This window comes from Penicillium chermesinum (assembly GCF_028974085.1).
Source record: "Penicillium chermesinum strain IBT 19713 chromosome Unknown utg000008l:1.0-1752722.0:1.0-1753981.0, whole genome shotgun sequence".
NCBI classification, from domain to species: Eukaryota; Fungi; Ascomycota; class Eurotiomycetes; order Eurotiales; family Aspergillaceae; genus Penicillium; species Penicillium chermesinum.
The window spans coordinates 803,923-820,682 of NW_026695318.1; the positions used below are offsets into that span (position 1 = coordinate 803,923).

General features: G+C 53.6%; 6 protein-coding genes across 6 annotated transcripts; 2 read left to right on the forward strand and 4 right to left on the reverse strand.

Annotated features, from left to right (window-relative positions):
• Positions 1 to 262: 262 nt before the first annotated feature.
• N7468_010095 (putative non-repetitive nucleoporin) lies at positions 263 to 4,619 on the forward strand (the record flags this gene model as incomplete). The annotated part of the gene is given in 7 exon segments (XM_058479390.1): positions 263 to 533; positions 598 to 1,304; positions 1,351 to 3,037; positions 3,097 to 3,185; positions 3,236 to 3,865; positions 3,952 to 4,131; positions 4,149 to 4,619. The coding sequence occupies 7 exon segments, from the start codon at positions 263 to 265 to the stop codon at positions 4,617 to 4,619; spliced, it is 4,035 nt and encodes a 1,344-aa protein (XP_058325958.1).
• A 324-nt stretch (positions 4,620 to 4,943) lies between these two features.
• N7468_010096 (TauD/TfdA dioxygenase family protein) lies at positions 4,944 to 6,164 on the reverse strand (the record flags this gene model as incomplete). Its single annotated transcript, XM_058479391.1, has 1 exon — positions 4,944 to 6,164. The coding sequence occupies one exon, from the start codon at positions 6,162 to 6,164 to the stop codon at positions 4,944 to 4,946; it is 1,221 nt and encodes a 406-aa protein (XP_058325959.1).
• A 3,106-nt stretch (positions 6,165 to 9,270) lies between these two features.
• N7468_010097 (EXPERA domain-containing protein) lies at positions 9,271 to 9,894 on the forward strand (the record flags this gene model as incomplete). The annotated part of the gene is made up of 3 exons (XM_058479392.1): positions 9,271 to 9,532; positions 9,613 to 9,765; positions 9,824 to 9,894. The coding sequence occupies 3 exons, from the start codon at positions 9,271 to 9,273 to the stop codon at positions 9,892 to 9,894; spliced, it is 486 nt and encodes a 161-aa protein (XP_058325960.1).
• A 206-nt stretch (positions 9,895 to 10,100) lies between these two features.
• Positions 10,101 to 11,734, reverse strand: ddiA (putative DNA damage-inducible v-SNARE binding protein Ddi1; the record flags this gene model as incomplete). Its single annotated transcript, XM_058479393.1, has 3 exons — positions 10,101 to 10,789; positions 10,868 to 11,466; positions 11,697 to 11,734. The coding sequence occupies 3 exons, from the start codon at positions 11,732 to 11,734 to the stop codon at positions 10,101 to 10,103; spliced, it is 1,326 nt and encodes a 441-aa protein (XP_058325961.1).
• Positions 11,735 to 13,461: 1,727 nt separating this feature from the next.
• Positions 13,462 to 14,474, reverse strand: N7468_010099 (alternative oxidase; the record flags this gene model as incomplete). Its single annotated transcript, XM_058479394.1, has 3 exons — positions 13,462 to 13,936; positions 13,991 to 14,281; positions 14,338 to 14,474. 3 exons carry the CDS (start codon positions 14,472 to 14,474, stop codon positions 13,462 to 13,464), a joined length of 903 nt encoding a protein of 300 aa, XP_058325962.1.
• A 559-nt stretch (positions 14,475 to 15,033) lies between these two features.
• N7468_010100 (glycosyltransferase domain-containing protein) lies at positions 15,034 to 16,643 on the reverse strand (the record flags this gene model as incomplete). The annotated part of the gene is made up of 2 exons (XM_058479395.1): positions 15,034 to 16,231; positions 16,279 to 16,643. 2 exons carry the CDS (start codon positions 16,641 to 16,643, stop codon positions 15,034 to 15,036), a joined length of 1,563 nt encoding a protein of 520 aa, XP_058325963.1.
• Positions 16,644 to 16,760: the final 117 nt, after the last annotated feature.

Consider the following 16,760-nt stretch of genomic DNA (forward strand, 5'->3'; position numbering starts at 1 on the left):
GTGGGAATTGGGGGAACTCAAGTGAACGAGAGAGTTTGGATTCTGAAACGAACCTGGAGCTTACAGAAGGCGGACACATAAAGTGGTCCGTGCGCGTGAACCTGGAATTGTTGATCTCGTTCCCATTCTGATTTCTGCTCCATCTCGAGCTACCTTCGCCTGCAACCCCCGCTCCTTGGACCTTCTTGTTCCCTCTTACTGCTGCCAATTCCTTCTTCGTCCAGCTTTGGGGAGCCTCTCCTCCCCCAGCTGATCGCCCATCATGGCGTACCCCATTCTTCCTACAGCCTCAGCGACACCGCAAAGACCTTTACCTGGGGCTTTCTTGCAAACTCCTGCTGTCCGAGCGACAACGACTCAGCAGCCAGCTCAGCCTGTGATACCCACTACCCAGCAGACGGCCACTATCCCCACAGCATCAGCAGCGACAATCCAAAAACCCACCTTGACCACCGAGGAACGCGGCGCGCAGACTATCCGAAACACATTGGCTCAAGAATCGCGATATCCTGATCTTGACAGCCTCCTCTCGCGTATGCCGCGCAACAATTGTCCCGCCCTTCCCACTTCCGTATGCTAACAGACATCAATCTACAGAAGGATTCTCCTCCGAGTATGACATGCCTTCCGAAACCGCAGCGGCGTGGATGCCGTTCCAGAAAGGCAAAACGTACAGCATTCCCGACCAGATATTTGATCAGTATGATCATGCGCAAGTACAAACTAGCATGGGATTATTTGCGGAGCTGAATCACGCATGGGTGTCCATAGACAACGCGTTGTATCTGTGGGATTTTACCCACCCAAATCCCCAATTGGTGGGATTTGAAGACCAACCCAACACTATCAATACTGTGAAACTAGTCAAGCCACGTGCTGGGGTGTTCCTACCTGCTATCACCCATCTGCTGGTTGTCGCGACCACGGCCGATATCATCATTCTCGGGATGGGCGTCGAGACTACTCCTTCTGGCTCACCACAAATCGAATTGTACCGTACAGGAATGACAGTCCCGGTCAAGGGCCTGGACGTCCAAGTCATTACATCGTCTGATTCAACCGGTCGCATTTTCTTCGGTGGCTATTATGACAATCATGTCCACGAGTTGACATATCAAACGGAGGAGCGATGGTTCCAAGGCCGATGTGGAAAAGTTAACCACACCAGCTCCCGCTTCTCTGCTTTTGCGCCCTCGCTCAGCTTCACCAACCTATCTGCTCACGCCACCGAGCATGTTGAGCAAATGGTGGTAGACGACAGCCGCAAGCTGTTGTACACCTTGTCATCTATTTCTTCCATTCGGGTATTCCACATGAAACCTGATGGGTCTCTCTCTCGCCATCACCAAGCATGCTGTCGATATCTATTCAAATATCGGCCACATCATTGCATCTAATGAAACTTTGAATCATCGTGTGAAAATCATTTCGATCAGTCCCGTGCCTGCAGCTGAAGCTTCTCGCTATCATTTGGTTGCAACCACCGCCACTGGCTACCGCATCTATCTGAGTGCTACTGGTTCTTACAGCTGGTCTCCTGCGCCCTTAGGCACAAATGCCCCGACGAGCATGCAAGCCCAGCACGTCAAGACCCCGCCCTTGATGAATCCTCCCAGTTTTGGGCCAAATGTCCCGCCCCCAACCGATAGATCTGCTGTGCATTTCTTGAACCCAACACACATGGCCACTCGTTTCCCTCCCGGCTACTTCTTTTGTTTCTTCTGTCAGGACCCTTCGCAGAAAGAAGACAAAGTGTTTCTTTCAGCCCCCAACCCGGGTCGAATCGTCAAGTCCCAAGAGAACGTGATATCTAACAAAACAGCCGAGACTGGAATGGTGCTGCGATTGGGATCTCGCGTTCAAGACTACGGCCTTTGTTCGGGTCCCGTGGCAGATTCCCCTGGTTTTGGCAACGAATTGGCCATTCAATTCGACCAACCTTCTGCTGAAATCGCCATTCTCACCAATACGGGTATTCAAATGATCCGTCGGCGCCGTCTTGTGGATATTTTCGCAGAACTTGTTCGTGGAGGGTCTGCTGGCGAAGAAGGTTTGGACGGAGAGGTGAAAAATCTGATCCGTACCTACGGCCGGCCCGAGACTTTGACTACTGCGCTTACAGTTGCCTGTGGACAGGGCGTTGAGGTGGCCTCCGATCACCGTCTGACGCCTATTAACGACCCTGATATCCTGGAGTTTGCGCGCAAGGTGTTCACTCGATATGGCGGACGGCCCAAAGCAAGCGATGATATTGTGGCGGACAACCTCAATGCTATTGACGCCGTGGATCCCTCTCCTCGACACACCAGTATTGCGCTCTATATCTCCCGCCACCTGCGTTCGATCTGGAACAAGCAGATCGTCAACGTTGGCACAGCACCCACAGGTCCAACCGCCACGGTTACGGTCCCTGCTGCTAAATTGCAGAGCATTCAGCAAGCCCTCTCGGCCTTGAAAGAATTCTTCCACGCCAACAAGTCTTTCATCTCCGGTCTCAGTGGTCCTGAAGCGCTTAGCCGAGTTTCCACCAAGTCGGAAGAAATTGCATTGCAAGCTGAGCATCGTGCGCTTCACTCTCTTGTCCAGCTTGTCTCTCATACCATTGAAGGTATCTCGTTCGTATTGGTCCTTGCTGAGGAGCGATTGGAAGAGATTATTGCTACCCTCCCCGCGGAGTCAAAACAAAAATTCTTGAACCTGACTTTCGCTGAGCTGTTCAGCACCGGGAACGGCCATGACATCGCCAAGGAGCTGGTCAAAGGTGTGGTGAGCTGCAACATCGCTCGTGGCTCTAACGTCGAAACGGTTGCGCAGGCGCTGCGCCGTCGATGCGGCAGCTTCTGTAGTCCTGAGGACGTCGTGATCTTCCGGGCGCAGGAGCAGCTCAAGCGTGCTACGGAGGCCGGTGCCAATACTGAGCTGGGCCGAAACCTTTTAAACGAAAGCTTGGCGTTGTTTATGCAGGTAGCAGACTCGCTCCCGATGGATTACTTGGTTGCAGCAGTCGACAGTTACATCGGTAACCAGTTCTTCGCAGGTATCTTATCTTTTCCTCTGTACTCTATTTCCCCCCCAGCCGCTAATCATATTTGACAGGAGCAATCCAATTATCTCTTAATGTAGCAGGTCACTCGGATAAAGCAAACAAGGCTCTTTCCTGGATTATGGATGGCCGCCCCGAACAGGTACCAATGCCCCGAGCTCTCCCGTCCCGGCAGCAGCTAATTATAACCAGGACCCCCGCAAGGCCCACTTCGATTTCCGTAAGCAGTGCTACGATCTAGTGAGCAAGGTTGTGGTCGCTGTCGATGCGCTGGCCGGCTCGGACCCGGGCATGATCGATGGCCAACCGACTGTGATCGCCAAGCGTCAACTTGAGGCGTACACGGTCATTTCTCAGTCTACCGATGAGGTGTTCCTGACCAGTCTCTACGATTGGTACCTTGAGGAAGGCTGGAGCGAGCGCTTGCTGCAGACGCAATCGCCCTTTGTCGTTACGTACCTGGAACGCAAGTCGAATGACAATATCGCCCACGCCGATCTGCTCTGGCGGTTCTTTGCACAGTCACAGCGGTTCTTCGATGCGGCCAAGGTGCAGTATCAGCTTGCCCAGAGTGCATTCAACCTTGGGCTCAGCCCGCGTATTGAGTACCTGGGGCGCGCCCGGGCCAACGCCTCGATCTACACACCGGACGTGGGCCGCCAGGCTCGCCAGCGCTTACTACAAGAAATTTCCGCCCTTATCGACGTGGCCAACGTGCAAGATGATATTTACCAAAAAATCAAAGATGACGATCGGATCAACCCAGCTCGGAAAGCCGAGGTCCTGCAGGAGCTGGACGGGCCCGTGTTAGATATCAGCACCGTGAGTAGTTTACCCATCGACCCGACCAACCCCCCCCCGGGGGGTCAGCCACTTTTCTGCAACCTCTTATCTAACCACACCTGCAGCTCTTCAACCAATACGCCGATTCAGCCAGCTACTATGACATCTGCCTGCAGATTTTCTACCTGGCCGACCACCGCAATGCCGCCGACATTAAGGCCACCTGGCACCACTTGATTGAGGATTTGCACGAAGCAACCGTCGCCCGTGGCTCCCCCGAGCCATACGAAGCGGTGATCGACAAGGTGCGTAGTCTTGGCAGTCGTCTCCGGATGTCGGAGACCGTGGTTCCCGTCCGCGAGCTAGTGCCGATGCTCGAGCGGTATTCCCTGGAGCACCAACGCGCCATCGTCCCGCCCACTGGGTAGTTGATCTGTTCCTAGAACTCGGCGTCGCTCACGAATCGCTCTATGCCGTGCTGGAGGCCATGTTCTACACTGACGAGGCTCCATTCCACGGCAGCAACCGTCGCTTTATCGCCGTGGATCTGATCCATCTGCTGAACAACTGGTTTTACGAGAGTATGCGGATGGGTGGAATGGTGTTTGGCTCGGATGTTGTTGCCGAACGTGTGCTGGAGACCCTCGGGCTGGTGCAGACAGGCCAGGGGACCCCCCCCGGACGTTCTGGAGGCGTGTGGAGATCTGCGCCGAAGGGTCGAGGAGCTGCTGCGCTGATTGCGCAATCATGTCATGGAGATTTTGCGTCACGTCATCTATTCTTGTACTCTTAGTCCCAGGCGTTTCTTTTTTCTCTGGGATGGTAATGAAGGTTTGCATTTCAAGGATTCTTTTTTTCTTTGGTCCATTCTAAGCTTCAGCTTCTACCTTTTTTTCCCCCGCTTCCTATCGACATGATCCACACAGCAAGTGGCAGAAGGAAATCCGCAAGCTCAAGAAGAGAAAAGTAGGAGAGAAAATAAAGTTAATTGAACCCTAGTAAATCCATCGCATTAGGGGGTACTTGTACTAGTTATTACCGAAACAACGCAGTCTAAACCGAAACACCCCCCGCTTTTCTTTTGAAAAACAACCATTCTATCGCAAAAATGCACCCATTACTCAAACTCGTCGTACACCGGAATCGGCTTCTCGCCCAGCGCGATCAGCCGGAAAATGTGCCTTGGCTTCGCCCCGAACTCCTCATCCAGATAGTCTACAATTGCCGAGTCTGCAAAACAATTAGCAATGAGATTTTTCTCCCCTGCGCCCCTAATTGATGAAGAAAGTGCGCAAAGTAAAAAAGACCAAAAAAAAAAAAGGGAGTGAAACTCACGAGTAGTAGCCCGGTTATCAAACATCACAATCGTCTTCGGTTGCCAGCGTACGCGGGCCTGGAAATCATGCCCCGTCACGATGTGGTTCATCAAAAAGTCCAGCAACCACTTCGTCTCGGGCTCCTTCATGCCCTGGACCTTGGTAATAAACTCCGCATTGACAAACAGACACTTCTCCCCCGTGACCGGGTGCACCCGCACCAGCGGATGCACCGTATCGACGGGGTCCTTGCGCACCAACCCACCCGTCAGCCGGGTGTGGTTGATCATCTTTGCGCTGGTATGCACCGTCTTCAGCGTATCCAGGAAGGCGCGCAGCGTCGGCGAGAGGCGCTTGTAGGCCATGTCGGTGGCGGCGAAGACGGTGTCGCCGCCTACGTCCGGGCCCTGGAGCAGGCCCAGCATGACGTAGCCCGGCGGCTGGATCTCATAGCTGACATCCTGGTGCCAGAGGGTGGTGGTGGTGCGGGCTTCGAGGAAGCGGGCGATCTCGTCGCGGTTGCCGTCGCGGTGAATGACGTGGAAAGCTGGGTGGTTGCGCACTGTGCCTGAGACGGGCTGGTAATTGGGTTTGCCAAAGTAGCGCATGAATGATTCTTGGGCGGCGGGGCCGTCGTCGATCAGGTCTTGGTTCGGGAAAGCGAGGACCTTGCGCTCCGAGATCAGGAGGGCGAGCTCGTCCTTTTGGACATTTGTGAGTTGGTTGAGTTGCAGCCCTTCGACGACGGAGCCGATGGAGGGCTGGATGTGGTTGACTGTCACTCCGTCGTGGAGAAGATTGGGTTTGGCTGGGTCGGCGCGCAGGCCGGGGTCCACGTAGTCGTGGTATGGGAGCGGGTCGAACCAGACGGGGTCCCACGTGGGGAGGTACTCCGGGTAGGGAGTGTTGGTTTTGGAGAGCTTGTCGACATCCACGTATGGGATGTTGATGTCATAACTGATGGGAGCTTCGGGCTTGTGCGTGTTGTTCGCCTTAGGGCGTAGGGGGACGGAGGAAGGCATTATGAACTGCTTTTCCCCCTTTTTTTTTTTTTTGTCCCGCAGGGGATTTGCTCCAGTTGACTTTATAGGAATTGCTAGGAAAGGAAGCAATTGCCACTAGAAAGCGTGGAGCGGGTGCTCTTGATGTTATAGTTCTGGAACACAGGAACCACTGATTGATAAGAAGGAAAAAGCAAAGAAAAGAAAACACGCTATGAAGCTCGGCATTTATATACCTCACAACGGATCGTAGACAGAAGTGGGACGAGATGCGATCTGCAGCTTCGGACGCTAGAGCTTTCCTCTCTTCGCAAAGACTCGCCAGACAAGCGGTCAGGCCAGCAATCAAAAGGGTCCCCCCGGTGGATTCCGATAGCATTACGACTACACCGCTAGGAAAGTTTCATTCAGGGCCAGCAAGTGGGAACGGCAACCAGGGACAAAGGGGGAGGGGGGAAAACGAACACATCAGAGATTAGGGGGAGCTTCCGAGCCTCGGCGTCAGAGACCGTTTCTCGATAAGGCAAGATGCGGGCAGGATCCCAATTGCATTATCTGCCGCCATCAGTGCAGAGTGGGGAGGGGACAGGTGCTGAGCAACGTATACGTATCTCAAACTCCTGGGAAAATTGTCCCATCATCCCGGAACCTCTTGCTCCACCCCTCCGGGTTGGTTCCTATCCATTGGCCCAAACATGCGGTCTGCACATCCCACTGGGTTGGCTAAGATAGAGGGTTCGGGCACCAGGACCCCGAATGTACTGCCGAATGCATGCATCCTGTACATCTACCTGATTCCGAGTGGTGGGCGTAGAATCATGGATTAGGGCATGGATAAGCTGGACTCCCTGGGAGCCATGGACTGGACTGGGCCTCGACACAACTCGGAAGCTGAATTTTCAGCCCGGCTCCGGGTGCCAAAATAAAGCCTCCACTCTGCAGCCGGGGTAAGGAAAGCTACACCAAACAGGAAACGGCAACAATCAGGGAGAAAAAAGGGGACGAACCGGAATTCTCCCGGCTATCAATGCGTGGGGCAAACGTACGAGCGTCCTATAGTTCTGAAGTGGCGTGAGAAGCCTCTCACAGGATACTCCCGACCAGCCCCATCCCCGTCGAGAGTCGAATTGGTCGTTCCAAACTCTGAAGCGTCTTGCTGGCCCGTGGTCCGCTCCGATATAGGACCCCTCTTCATGACCCTGGTCTTCGCTGCGTCATTCAGGGGACGAACGCTCCCACGCCTCGTGTGATTTGCTCAAGTGGATCTCTGGATCTCGGTCCTTCTTTCCACGGTTGGGAGAAGGTCCGGCCTGGGGGTCCCCAGAGCCATCTCACGGGTTTGGCTTGGGGTCAAATGTGCTCGTTGTTTTGTTCCCCCTCCTGATGCCATCCGATGTCACCCTGAAACCGCTATAGAACAGCTCTATAGTAGTGGAGAGCTCCACTGAGCTTAAATCGCCCGAGGAGAAAAAGCAAACATGGCCCCGGCGATCGCCCCGCTGTCACCTGACTTGAGGCTTTACCGCTGGGATTTCATCACGTTCCCCACAGGATCTGACAGTGGATGAGATTCATACTGAGGAGGTGGCAGAAGCTGTTCCGTCATTGATCACTAAACATGTCTTTGGTCTGACTTTCCACGAATCAAGAAGCCCCGGCCCCGAGGTGCAGAATGCCGGGAAGTGCTCCTGCAGGTCCGATCTACGAGTCATAATGCCGAGGCGGTGTACTTTGCAATCTCGGCGCTTATTGCCAACAAGACTGAAGATAAGCCTTTTCCAACTCCTCCATAGTTGGAGGTCTTTCCTGCGGATCGCATGGCTTCCCCCCTTCCCTTCCCCCGCCCGGGGGGCACCCGTTAGGTTCTGAATTAGATGCGATGATATCACCCATATCTCGCTCTCCGCATCCCCAGGACCTTTCACTCGTTCCCCCACGATGGACCCCGATATTGCCACACATCGTGCGCCCTTCGAAGAATGTGCATGACTGGTGCCATTAGTGCTGTGATGGCCAAAATGGCATATCTCATACTTGCAGCAATGACGAGAACCGCGCCGGGAGCCTCGGCCGGAGATTAGCCAACACCACAGCGGCTGCAGGTGTAAGAGCAGCACTATACAGCACATTCCCCCCTCATGCAGCCCGAACTGTAATTTCTATACAGAAGATTCTTCAGGCCACGGTGCAGTGATAGACCGCTGCATCTTCGGGCCGGCCTCGGCTCGTACTAGTGTCGCTGTCCTTAAAGGACGAAGTATCAAAGGCCAAACCCGCAGCTAACACCACTGATAGTAACGAATGAGAGCACCTGATAACGTCTCTAGCTTCGGAAATATGCAGATGCATGCTATCAAGGTTGGCATTGCTGGAGGTCCGTGCAGACTTTGCGCATAAAAATGTGACAACAACGCTAGATTAGCCATACCGATGAAACTGATAAGGCTGTGTATTCACTCCAGAAGTGGGAAAATCCAATTTGTCTTACAGGCGGTGACATCGCCCCTGGTTATCGACCAACCATCGCAGTCGGCCCTATTCGTCACTAGAACGTGAAACAGCGGCAGCCCCTGTCCATTAAATGCCTTGGCCGTAAGCAAATGAAGTACGTTTCTTTCAATCTCAGAATCCAATTCAAATGATAGACATAGGTGATTTCGGATCAGGGGCTGCCGCCTTGCTTATGGCAACAGTTGTCGGCCCCGCCGGAATACCTCCAACTCAAAAATTAGACACGATCAGGAAGTGGATCAGTAGGGGCGGCTACATCGTATGATCCTGAATCCTCATACACTGTGTCACAGCACTACCGGTAACTCGCAAGATACATCTGACCTGGCTCTACATTCTGGACATTGGCAAAATATCTTCTAGTATTAAACGTTCCAAATCTGGGTCCAAATGGTCTTGAGAGTAGCGCTGACCACCAGTATATCAGTTCCCCCAACATGATCTGCCATGGAGGTTCTGCGCAACTCTGCGATGCCTGTCTTCTAGATCGGAACAACACATGACCCGTGGACCCGTTATCTTATCTAATCGCGCGTGCCAGATCCATAGATCCGTTGATCGCGCGCCACGCGCATTTTGCTAGCTCCAGGCCCAGTACTCACCCAGCACCATCACCATGTTCCCCTCTCGCAAGCGCGATTGCGCCTACCTGTTCTTCTTCCTCACCCACATCCCAATCATCTACCTGATCGACACCGTCCCCCTGCAGCCCGCCTGGCTACAGAGCTCCCTTTCACCGCCAATCCGCGCGTTCTATGTCAACACGTACCGCGACAAGTTCTTCGAGGCGGCTCCTGTCTGGTTTCAGTCGTTTATGTGGATGGAACTGCTATACCATGTCCCCTTGAGTCTCTGGGCCGTGTGGGCCTTGATGAAAGGTGAGCAGCGAGTTGTCACGATTACTCTTTTTCTTTTTTTTTTTTTTTTTCAGGAGGGCCCCGTGTGCTAATACTGGCAGATCATCCTTTTGTGCCCGTGCATCTCCTCGGATTTGGTGTCCAGGTGGTTGTGACCACTATTGCGTGCTTGGCGACAGTTTGGTCTTGGGAGGATCGGACGGTGGAAGAAAAAACGAGTCTCACGAGTCTGTACGGACCTTATATCGCTCTCGGTAGGTACAATGGGGGGAAGTCTTTTGTGGGCAGTGGACGCAGCTGATACAAGACCAGGAGCTGGAATGGCGATTGATATGGCGCTGAGACTCCAATCGCAGCTGTCTCCTAAGTCGAAGCGGGAGTAGGAAAATAGGGGGGGGGGGGATATTCACCTCGGGTTCTAGATCCCGTCCTAAGTCGCTTGGATGCAGAGACTGCTGTGCATTTCTTTTCCCCTTCGGTTGAGGATATCGAGGAAACTACTAATCGTACAAACTCGTGTCGTTTATGGTAAGATAAGCCAATGACGCTAAATACAACACCCCAACGCCGCACATGCGAACATGTCTGCCTAGATCAAGAATCCGATTGCTCCGTCCAGATCTCCGTTGGCTGCGTCCAGCGCCCGCACCGCTTCTTCCCGCGTGAAGCCTAGTTCGGTAATCCTAGCAATAGAGTCTTGCGGCCACCGGGATGACGGGGCTGGGGGGTTAGCAGGCCGGATGTTGATCTTCGGCGCCGGCGCAGTATTGCTGCTGGACGCGGCTCCAGAGCCTTCTGCTTGGTGCGTTACAGCGCCCGTTCGGGCACCGATCTCCGCCCCATCGGGTCCCTTGACCGTTGGCTCATCCTCAAACTCGTCTGTCAGATGCTTGGGGATATCGGCCTCGCCCAAAAATGGGACGGCCTGGTCCTGGATCACGAGCGCGCCGCGCCGAAGGTCGATACAGGCTTGGTGTCGTCGTAACATGTCAAGCCCCAGCAGCAGATCGATCTGCTTGCCTTCCATCACGGTAAACGAACAGGGCAGGAACATCTCGCCGATCTTGATCTGTGCACTGTGTACACGGCCCAGGATCGGCGCGGTGCCAACACCCTTGGCGATACCGCCGTAACGTCGATCTACCAGTCGCATGATGTTGCAAGCTGTCGCGCACTCGGGGGACATGATTGTGACCTGGGCGCCGGAATCGACGAAGGCGTTCAGCCGGTGCCCGTTGACTTCGACGGGGATGTAGAGCATTGTCACGCGGCCAAAAGCTGTGGAAAGGGAATGATTAACGATCGTTTACTTGGGAGAAATGAGCAGCGGGAGACCGGTAGAGGATCGTAACTTACATTCGGGGTGGTGCTCCATGGCATTATGCAAGTTCTCGGTGACAGCATTCTGGCGAATAATCTCTTCGATCTCACGTTGGTTATCAGGATTAAACGGATCAGAGTTAAGCATGGCAATGCGGGCTTCTTTCTGCGCCTTCTCTTGCGCCTCCCTATTCTGCTGAGAAAACAGCACCTCGCGGAATCGTTGAGGATTATCGGCAGCCTCTGACAAATCGGGGTTCTGACGACGCACGGCCTCACGCACCCGCGGGTCACCGAGGATGTGTAGACGGATAGTCTCTGGGTCTGGCATGCCCGCCGGGTTGGGGCGAGAGGGACCGGAGCTAGGACCGGCTACAGGGGCGGAGGATTGTTGTTGCTGAGGGCCACCGGGAGCCACGTAAATCATATCGCCCTCAACGATGCCCACCTGGTCCAGTGTTTGTGCGGGGTTATGGAGGAGCTGGTTGTTGTATACAAGCTGTTGCGCTTCCGGGGCCAGGTTTGTCTCGCTTTCGATGATAGCTTTCAGCAGCTCGAGGTTCATGTCGCCGCCGACTTCTAGGTTGATGATGTCGGACTCGGCGTCATGGCGGATGACGCTAACTGTGATACGCCTGAGACGGATTAGTTAGGTCCCTTTGGAGTATGCGGGGGGAAAGGGGAGGGGAACTTTGACTAACATCTCTGAAGAAGGCCAAGGAATGGGCGTAGGGGAGAATAAGGAGGAAGGAGAGAAAAGCGAGGACGGAAAGGGACCCAAGCTTAAAAGGAAGCGCTTAGCAATAATCGCAAATGGTCGAAGCAGGAAGAAGTGGAGGGACGGGAACTTAGGCTCCCTCCTTACTTACGCCGCAACGCGCGAAACTTCCTGCTCCACAGCATTGTGCCACCCCTAAGCGACCCTACATACGCGTAGTGCTCGTTTTGGCTGCGGTAACTGAGAACGACCCTCTGTACTTATGCGTTTGCTGTACGTCCCAGGCTGACGCAGGTCCGCGGTGGATCCGAACTCCCCGCAATTAGCTCCGCGATCGCGACATAGACGAGCTCCGGTATGAGGGGGGGAGGGGGGAGGGGGGGGAGGGGTGTCAATCTTTCCGACCTCTGTGATCTTATACCCAGCGTCAAGTTTGGATTGCTCCTATATGATCCAGTCTTTGTGACTTGTAGCTTTGGGAGGTTCTTGTTCACATGTCTCGTATAGCCTCTCTGCGGCTCGTGGTACCACCTCGACCTCCCCCTCAGAAAGTACCAAAGGCCTTTAGTGAACCTCTGAACCGGGTTTGCTCGGATCCATCACCGCCAGTGGATACCATAAGTCTCCCTTGACTGGGCCCCGAGGTCACCAAATTCCCACTGTGGATTGCTAGACTGATAACTAGCAGCGCGGCACGACGCAGGCCCCTCCGCGCTACCTCCGCACTACTGCACCTTGTGTCAGAGCACCTTCGTCGTCAACATAAAGCCTATCATAGCTGCGGGAATTTCCCGTCCCGAATGCATTGACAGCCGCGGTGGATGTCGTGGTTGGATTTAGTGCCATGACACTTATTCTCACCACACCGGAAGCTACTTCCTCCACCTAAAGACAGTGGTGACTGACGCTGAAGTTGGCGCTGAGGCAGGACCGGTAGTTACACTGTTTCCTGCAGCTGGCCTATTTGATATCATCATCAGCGTTGTGTCCTAACTTGAAGGAGCAACCCCCTCTTTATGATTACTGCAGTCGGCCGAATTTGTTAGGTCAAAGTACATCTTTATTCAAGTCAGCGAGACTCGAGAATAATCAGCAACTCGACTGAGACACGCATGATTGAATGCTAGTGTACCCCGAGTCCCCCCGCGCCCCTCTCCATATGTGCTTTGATAACCCCGACGAAAGGGGTTTTCACCAGCGAGACACCACACGGCGTGGCTCAGCCTGTAAGTCGATCCGTCTTCTCTTCCAGGGTTTGATCTGTCGTAGTTGTATACATATATGTCTCATTTTACCCTCATGTGCGTGCATACGGGATACGGGATATTCTGCAGCAGCTTCTCTTTCGGCAGTGATTATTTCCTCGTATATACCGCTGTGCCTTTATTGCCGATAGCCCACCTTGGCGAGCCCCGCACTTTTGTTCTTCGACTGGAATACAGGCAACCCCATGAGGCCAAATAAGGCCTGCCCGCTAGTTTAAAGCCGGATTACCTTCCACCATACAGGTTGACTGCCGTGAGTATCCTCGGCATGCCGCGATCCTCGCATCCCGAGTTTGAAGGGGGATCGGTATGTATGCCGTCTCGATCAATGCACGATTTTCTTGTTTCATAACTTCATTGAGCTATTGTCCCAAGTGCCAGTAGTCCATGCTGGTAGTCCGGCGGGGAGAAATTTTGGGGCCCGTCTGGCACGCTTTCTAGTGTAACGGTAAGCCATGGAAACTTGCAATATAGTATTGTACTCGAGTGATCTTGAACGAAATATAGCATTTGAAATATGCTGCGCGGCTGACACTCCGCCTAGCATGAGGAGAGACTAGCCCTAGTATAGGGAGTCCAAGCAGTAGTCTCTACACAATTTATTCCCCATCTATCGAAAGCAGATCTGACCAGCCTATCTCTCCACTCTAGTTTCTGACAACTGACGCAGATCCTCCGGGATCCTTTAGCTTGAACCTAGCCGCGAACGGATTCGGATCCGTATTCTGATTCAAGTTCCCAAGTGTATGATTCACATCAGCATGATTAGCCTCATCGGCGCGAATATAGAGCAGGAGTGAGCGCATACACCGCTGTCCCTCGGGCATTTGCCAGTATCGGACCGCCATACTAGGCGCTTGTAACTTCTCCCACCCCGGAAGGTACCCGTTGTCCAAGTCATTGATCGCCTTTGTATACGTAATGACGGCCTCTTCTTCCAGATAGCCTACAAAGCGGTGGCAGATCTGCGGGGAGACCAGGTATGCAAACGAGAACCCGCCAAAGAATATCCACTGTGCGCCGAGGACCATGATCCGCATCATGGGCCCTGGCTGGGCGAGTTTGAGGAAGGTTAAAAGGTGCATTCTTTCGTTGTAGGCTTCTTCGAGAAGGGTCTCTATCCTATATTGAGAATACATTAGCAAGGTCCACACTTCACCATCCGACGGTGCATACCATCCGTGGTCTCTTCTGAATGCCCGAATGCTCTTCAGGTGCCGGAGCATACCTGCAACCATGCCTGGTACACCCGCGACACTCTCGAGGAAGATGAATCGAGTTATCCACTTCTCTTCGGTCATTATGCTCCTTAGCGATGTATTCTTATGGCCCGAGTTTGCCCGATATCCTGTCACTAGATCCATGCCCCAGCGCAAGAACCGAACTGTTCCAAGGGCTACCCCATCTTGCCAATTCTTCGTTTGTCGGTGTGACGGTTTGATGGCCAGAATCTGCTCCGTGGTATGTCTATGAAGATTCAATTTTAAAACAAGTATTTACAATGGTAGATGGTGATTACTTACATTGGATGCGTCCATGAAGCTTTGCGCGGTGCCTCTGTTGTATGGCATCGCGATGGAACGGAAATAACAGGTTTCGGAGCATAAGCTCTAAGAACCTGGGCTTGAGATACACGAATGCGGGTGATTGAATGAGCCATGGTGTCCCCCCAGCAGGGTATAGGGATTCACAAGAATGCTTCTTCAACAGGGTGGACGATCCCAATTTATAGACTTCCGAAGGTTGATGTGCCCGCTCGTACACTGCATCGCTGCGTACTCCAGAAGTACTGACGTAAGTGAACCCATCAATCAGCTGTCAGCCTTATCACGTCAATTCTGAATTCTTGAGAAAAGCCTCGGTGTATTCGTGTGCTCTCTTGGACGGCGCACAGCCCACATGAAGCTCACGGGTGCCCACCCGGCTCACCCCGACCCCACCCGAAGATATACGAGAGACCACGCTTAAAATCAACAGTATCATGGATATTTCACGCGCATCTTCTTCGCTCGGCTTCGGTGAAATGAAGTGTCGGAACGTACAGGGTAGGTTGGGACAATGGAGGTGTTGGAGCATGACCCGTAGTGCACCAGCTTCCCGGGAACCCGCTCCGATATGGAAAAATGACAACAATGTGAGTTCTCAACGTGAAAAAAAAAGTATCTATTATGTATCTTATACTTTCAAGAACGCCTATATGGTACATTAAATGCGTGTTTTCAAACATTTCCCTCATGAATCTTCGCTCCGAAGACTTGCTCTTCGTATTCGCCACACAAGTCTTGCCATGGCAGCCACCCACCGTCGATATCGGCCCATGCTCCGTAAGCCTCAATGCCGGTCTGATGAGAGTCTTTCGGAAGGGTACGAGCGGGCTTCCAGGTTCGCCCATTCGAAATAGCGATAGTCTTCTCTTCCTTGAGAGACTTGACCCCCGCCTCGAATAGAGGCCGGACCCATGGGTAGAACCATAGCTTACTCCATAGATCATCGATATAGCCCTTTTCGCCAATACAGTGGAACATTCCATATACATGCTTGGTGACCAGGTTGGTGTGCAACTGGATCGCCGTGATATCAGGCAGATCCGAAACGGACGAAGAGATGGAATCCAGGAGACGTCGAATCGCGTCAGCCAGACTCAACGGCAGCATGATCTTGAATGGCCTGAAAGTCGGCGAATTGCCGACGTTCTTGTCAACCCAGGCGTAATGCCCGTGCTCGTTCGTCTCATTAAAGCGGAGGAACTCGAGGACATGTTCCGAGCCCACCCGCGTCTGGAACAAACTCGATCGGTGGTCGACACCCATGTGATACTCGAAATGTTCAGGCTCAGTAGTCGGAATCATCCGTTTGCCCGGAGGAACCACCTCACTAGCGTCGACATCCCCATGGAAATATAGCTGGCGCGCCTTGACGCTGCGCCAGTACTCCTGGTACCCCCAGAGGTTGCTCAGATACTTCTGGTCCGAGTCGCTGAATTCCTGACCCGCGTCATACGTCTTATTGATCAATTCCACCGTAGCCCGAAACATGCGGCGCATGTCGCCTACCGGGCCCATGATGGTGCCGGAATTGAGCCAGCGGGGTGGGTTGTTGTCGAAGCCACCGTCGGGCTTCCCGCCGTAAGCGCCTATGGGCAGGTCGATGTCGCTGGGGGCAGCCCAGCAGCCGATGCGAGTGTCATCGACCGGGTAGCAGATTTTCTCCGGGCCAAAGAGAATGGTCAGCCGCGGACTGTCATCACCGATCAAGCCGTCCGGGGCATCGAAGCCGAATCTTGACGCGATCTTGGTGGAGACCGATTTGGTGAGTGCAAAATACCTGTCGATCAGGACATCCGGGCTATATTGGAAGACGACGTCGTAGCTGTCGATCATCAATACCAGGTCGTCATCGGAGTCCGGGACAAGTTCTCTAAATAGTTGAGGACTGTGCGGACTTTTGCCAGGTGGGTTTTTGACGCGTCGAGGTCTCCCTCCTTCATCCACCCGTTAAATACCGGCGCGGGATATCCCAGCATCACGCCGCTTGCGATAGCCCTGCATAGTCGGAAATGCTTCCCGCTTGCTGGGGCCAATAAATGGAACTTGGAAATTGGATACTGGGCCGTTGTTGACTCGTTTGACGGTTGTAGAATGTGGTCTTCTGGCGGCCTATAATTATCCAGCGTCGCGGAATTTGAACCGCTAATTTGAATAGGCGTCGTTGATCCGAACTGGTGGAAAAGCCCTATAAACGAAAGGAAAATCACCAGCACGCCGGCTGCTCCGGCCCAATGCCAGCGATTCCGCGGCGAGAAGTTGAACTCCTGCCCCCCAAACTTCATGGCGTCAGTGAAAGGTCGAAGACTAGGGGGGGTTCCGGGAACAAATTAGGGGCACAGAAGGTTGGAGATCGTGGCTGGCCACGTCCCGCATGATCCCGCCGAGGACCGACTGTCTAG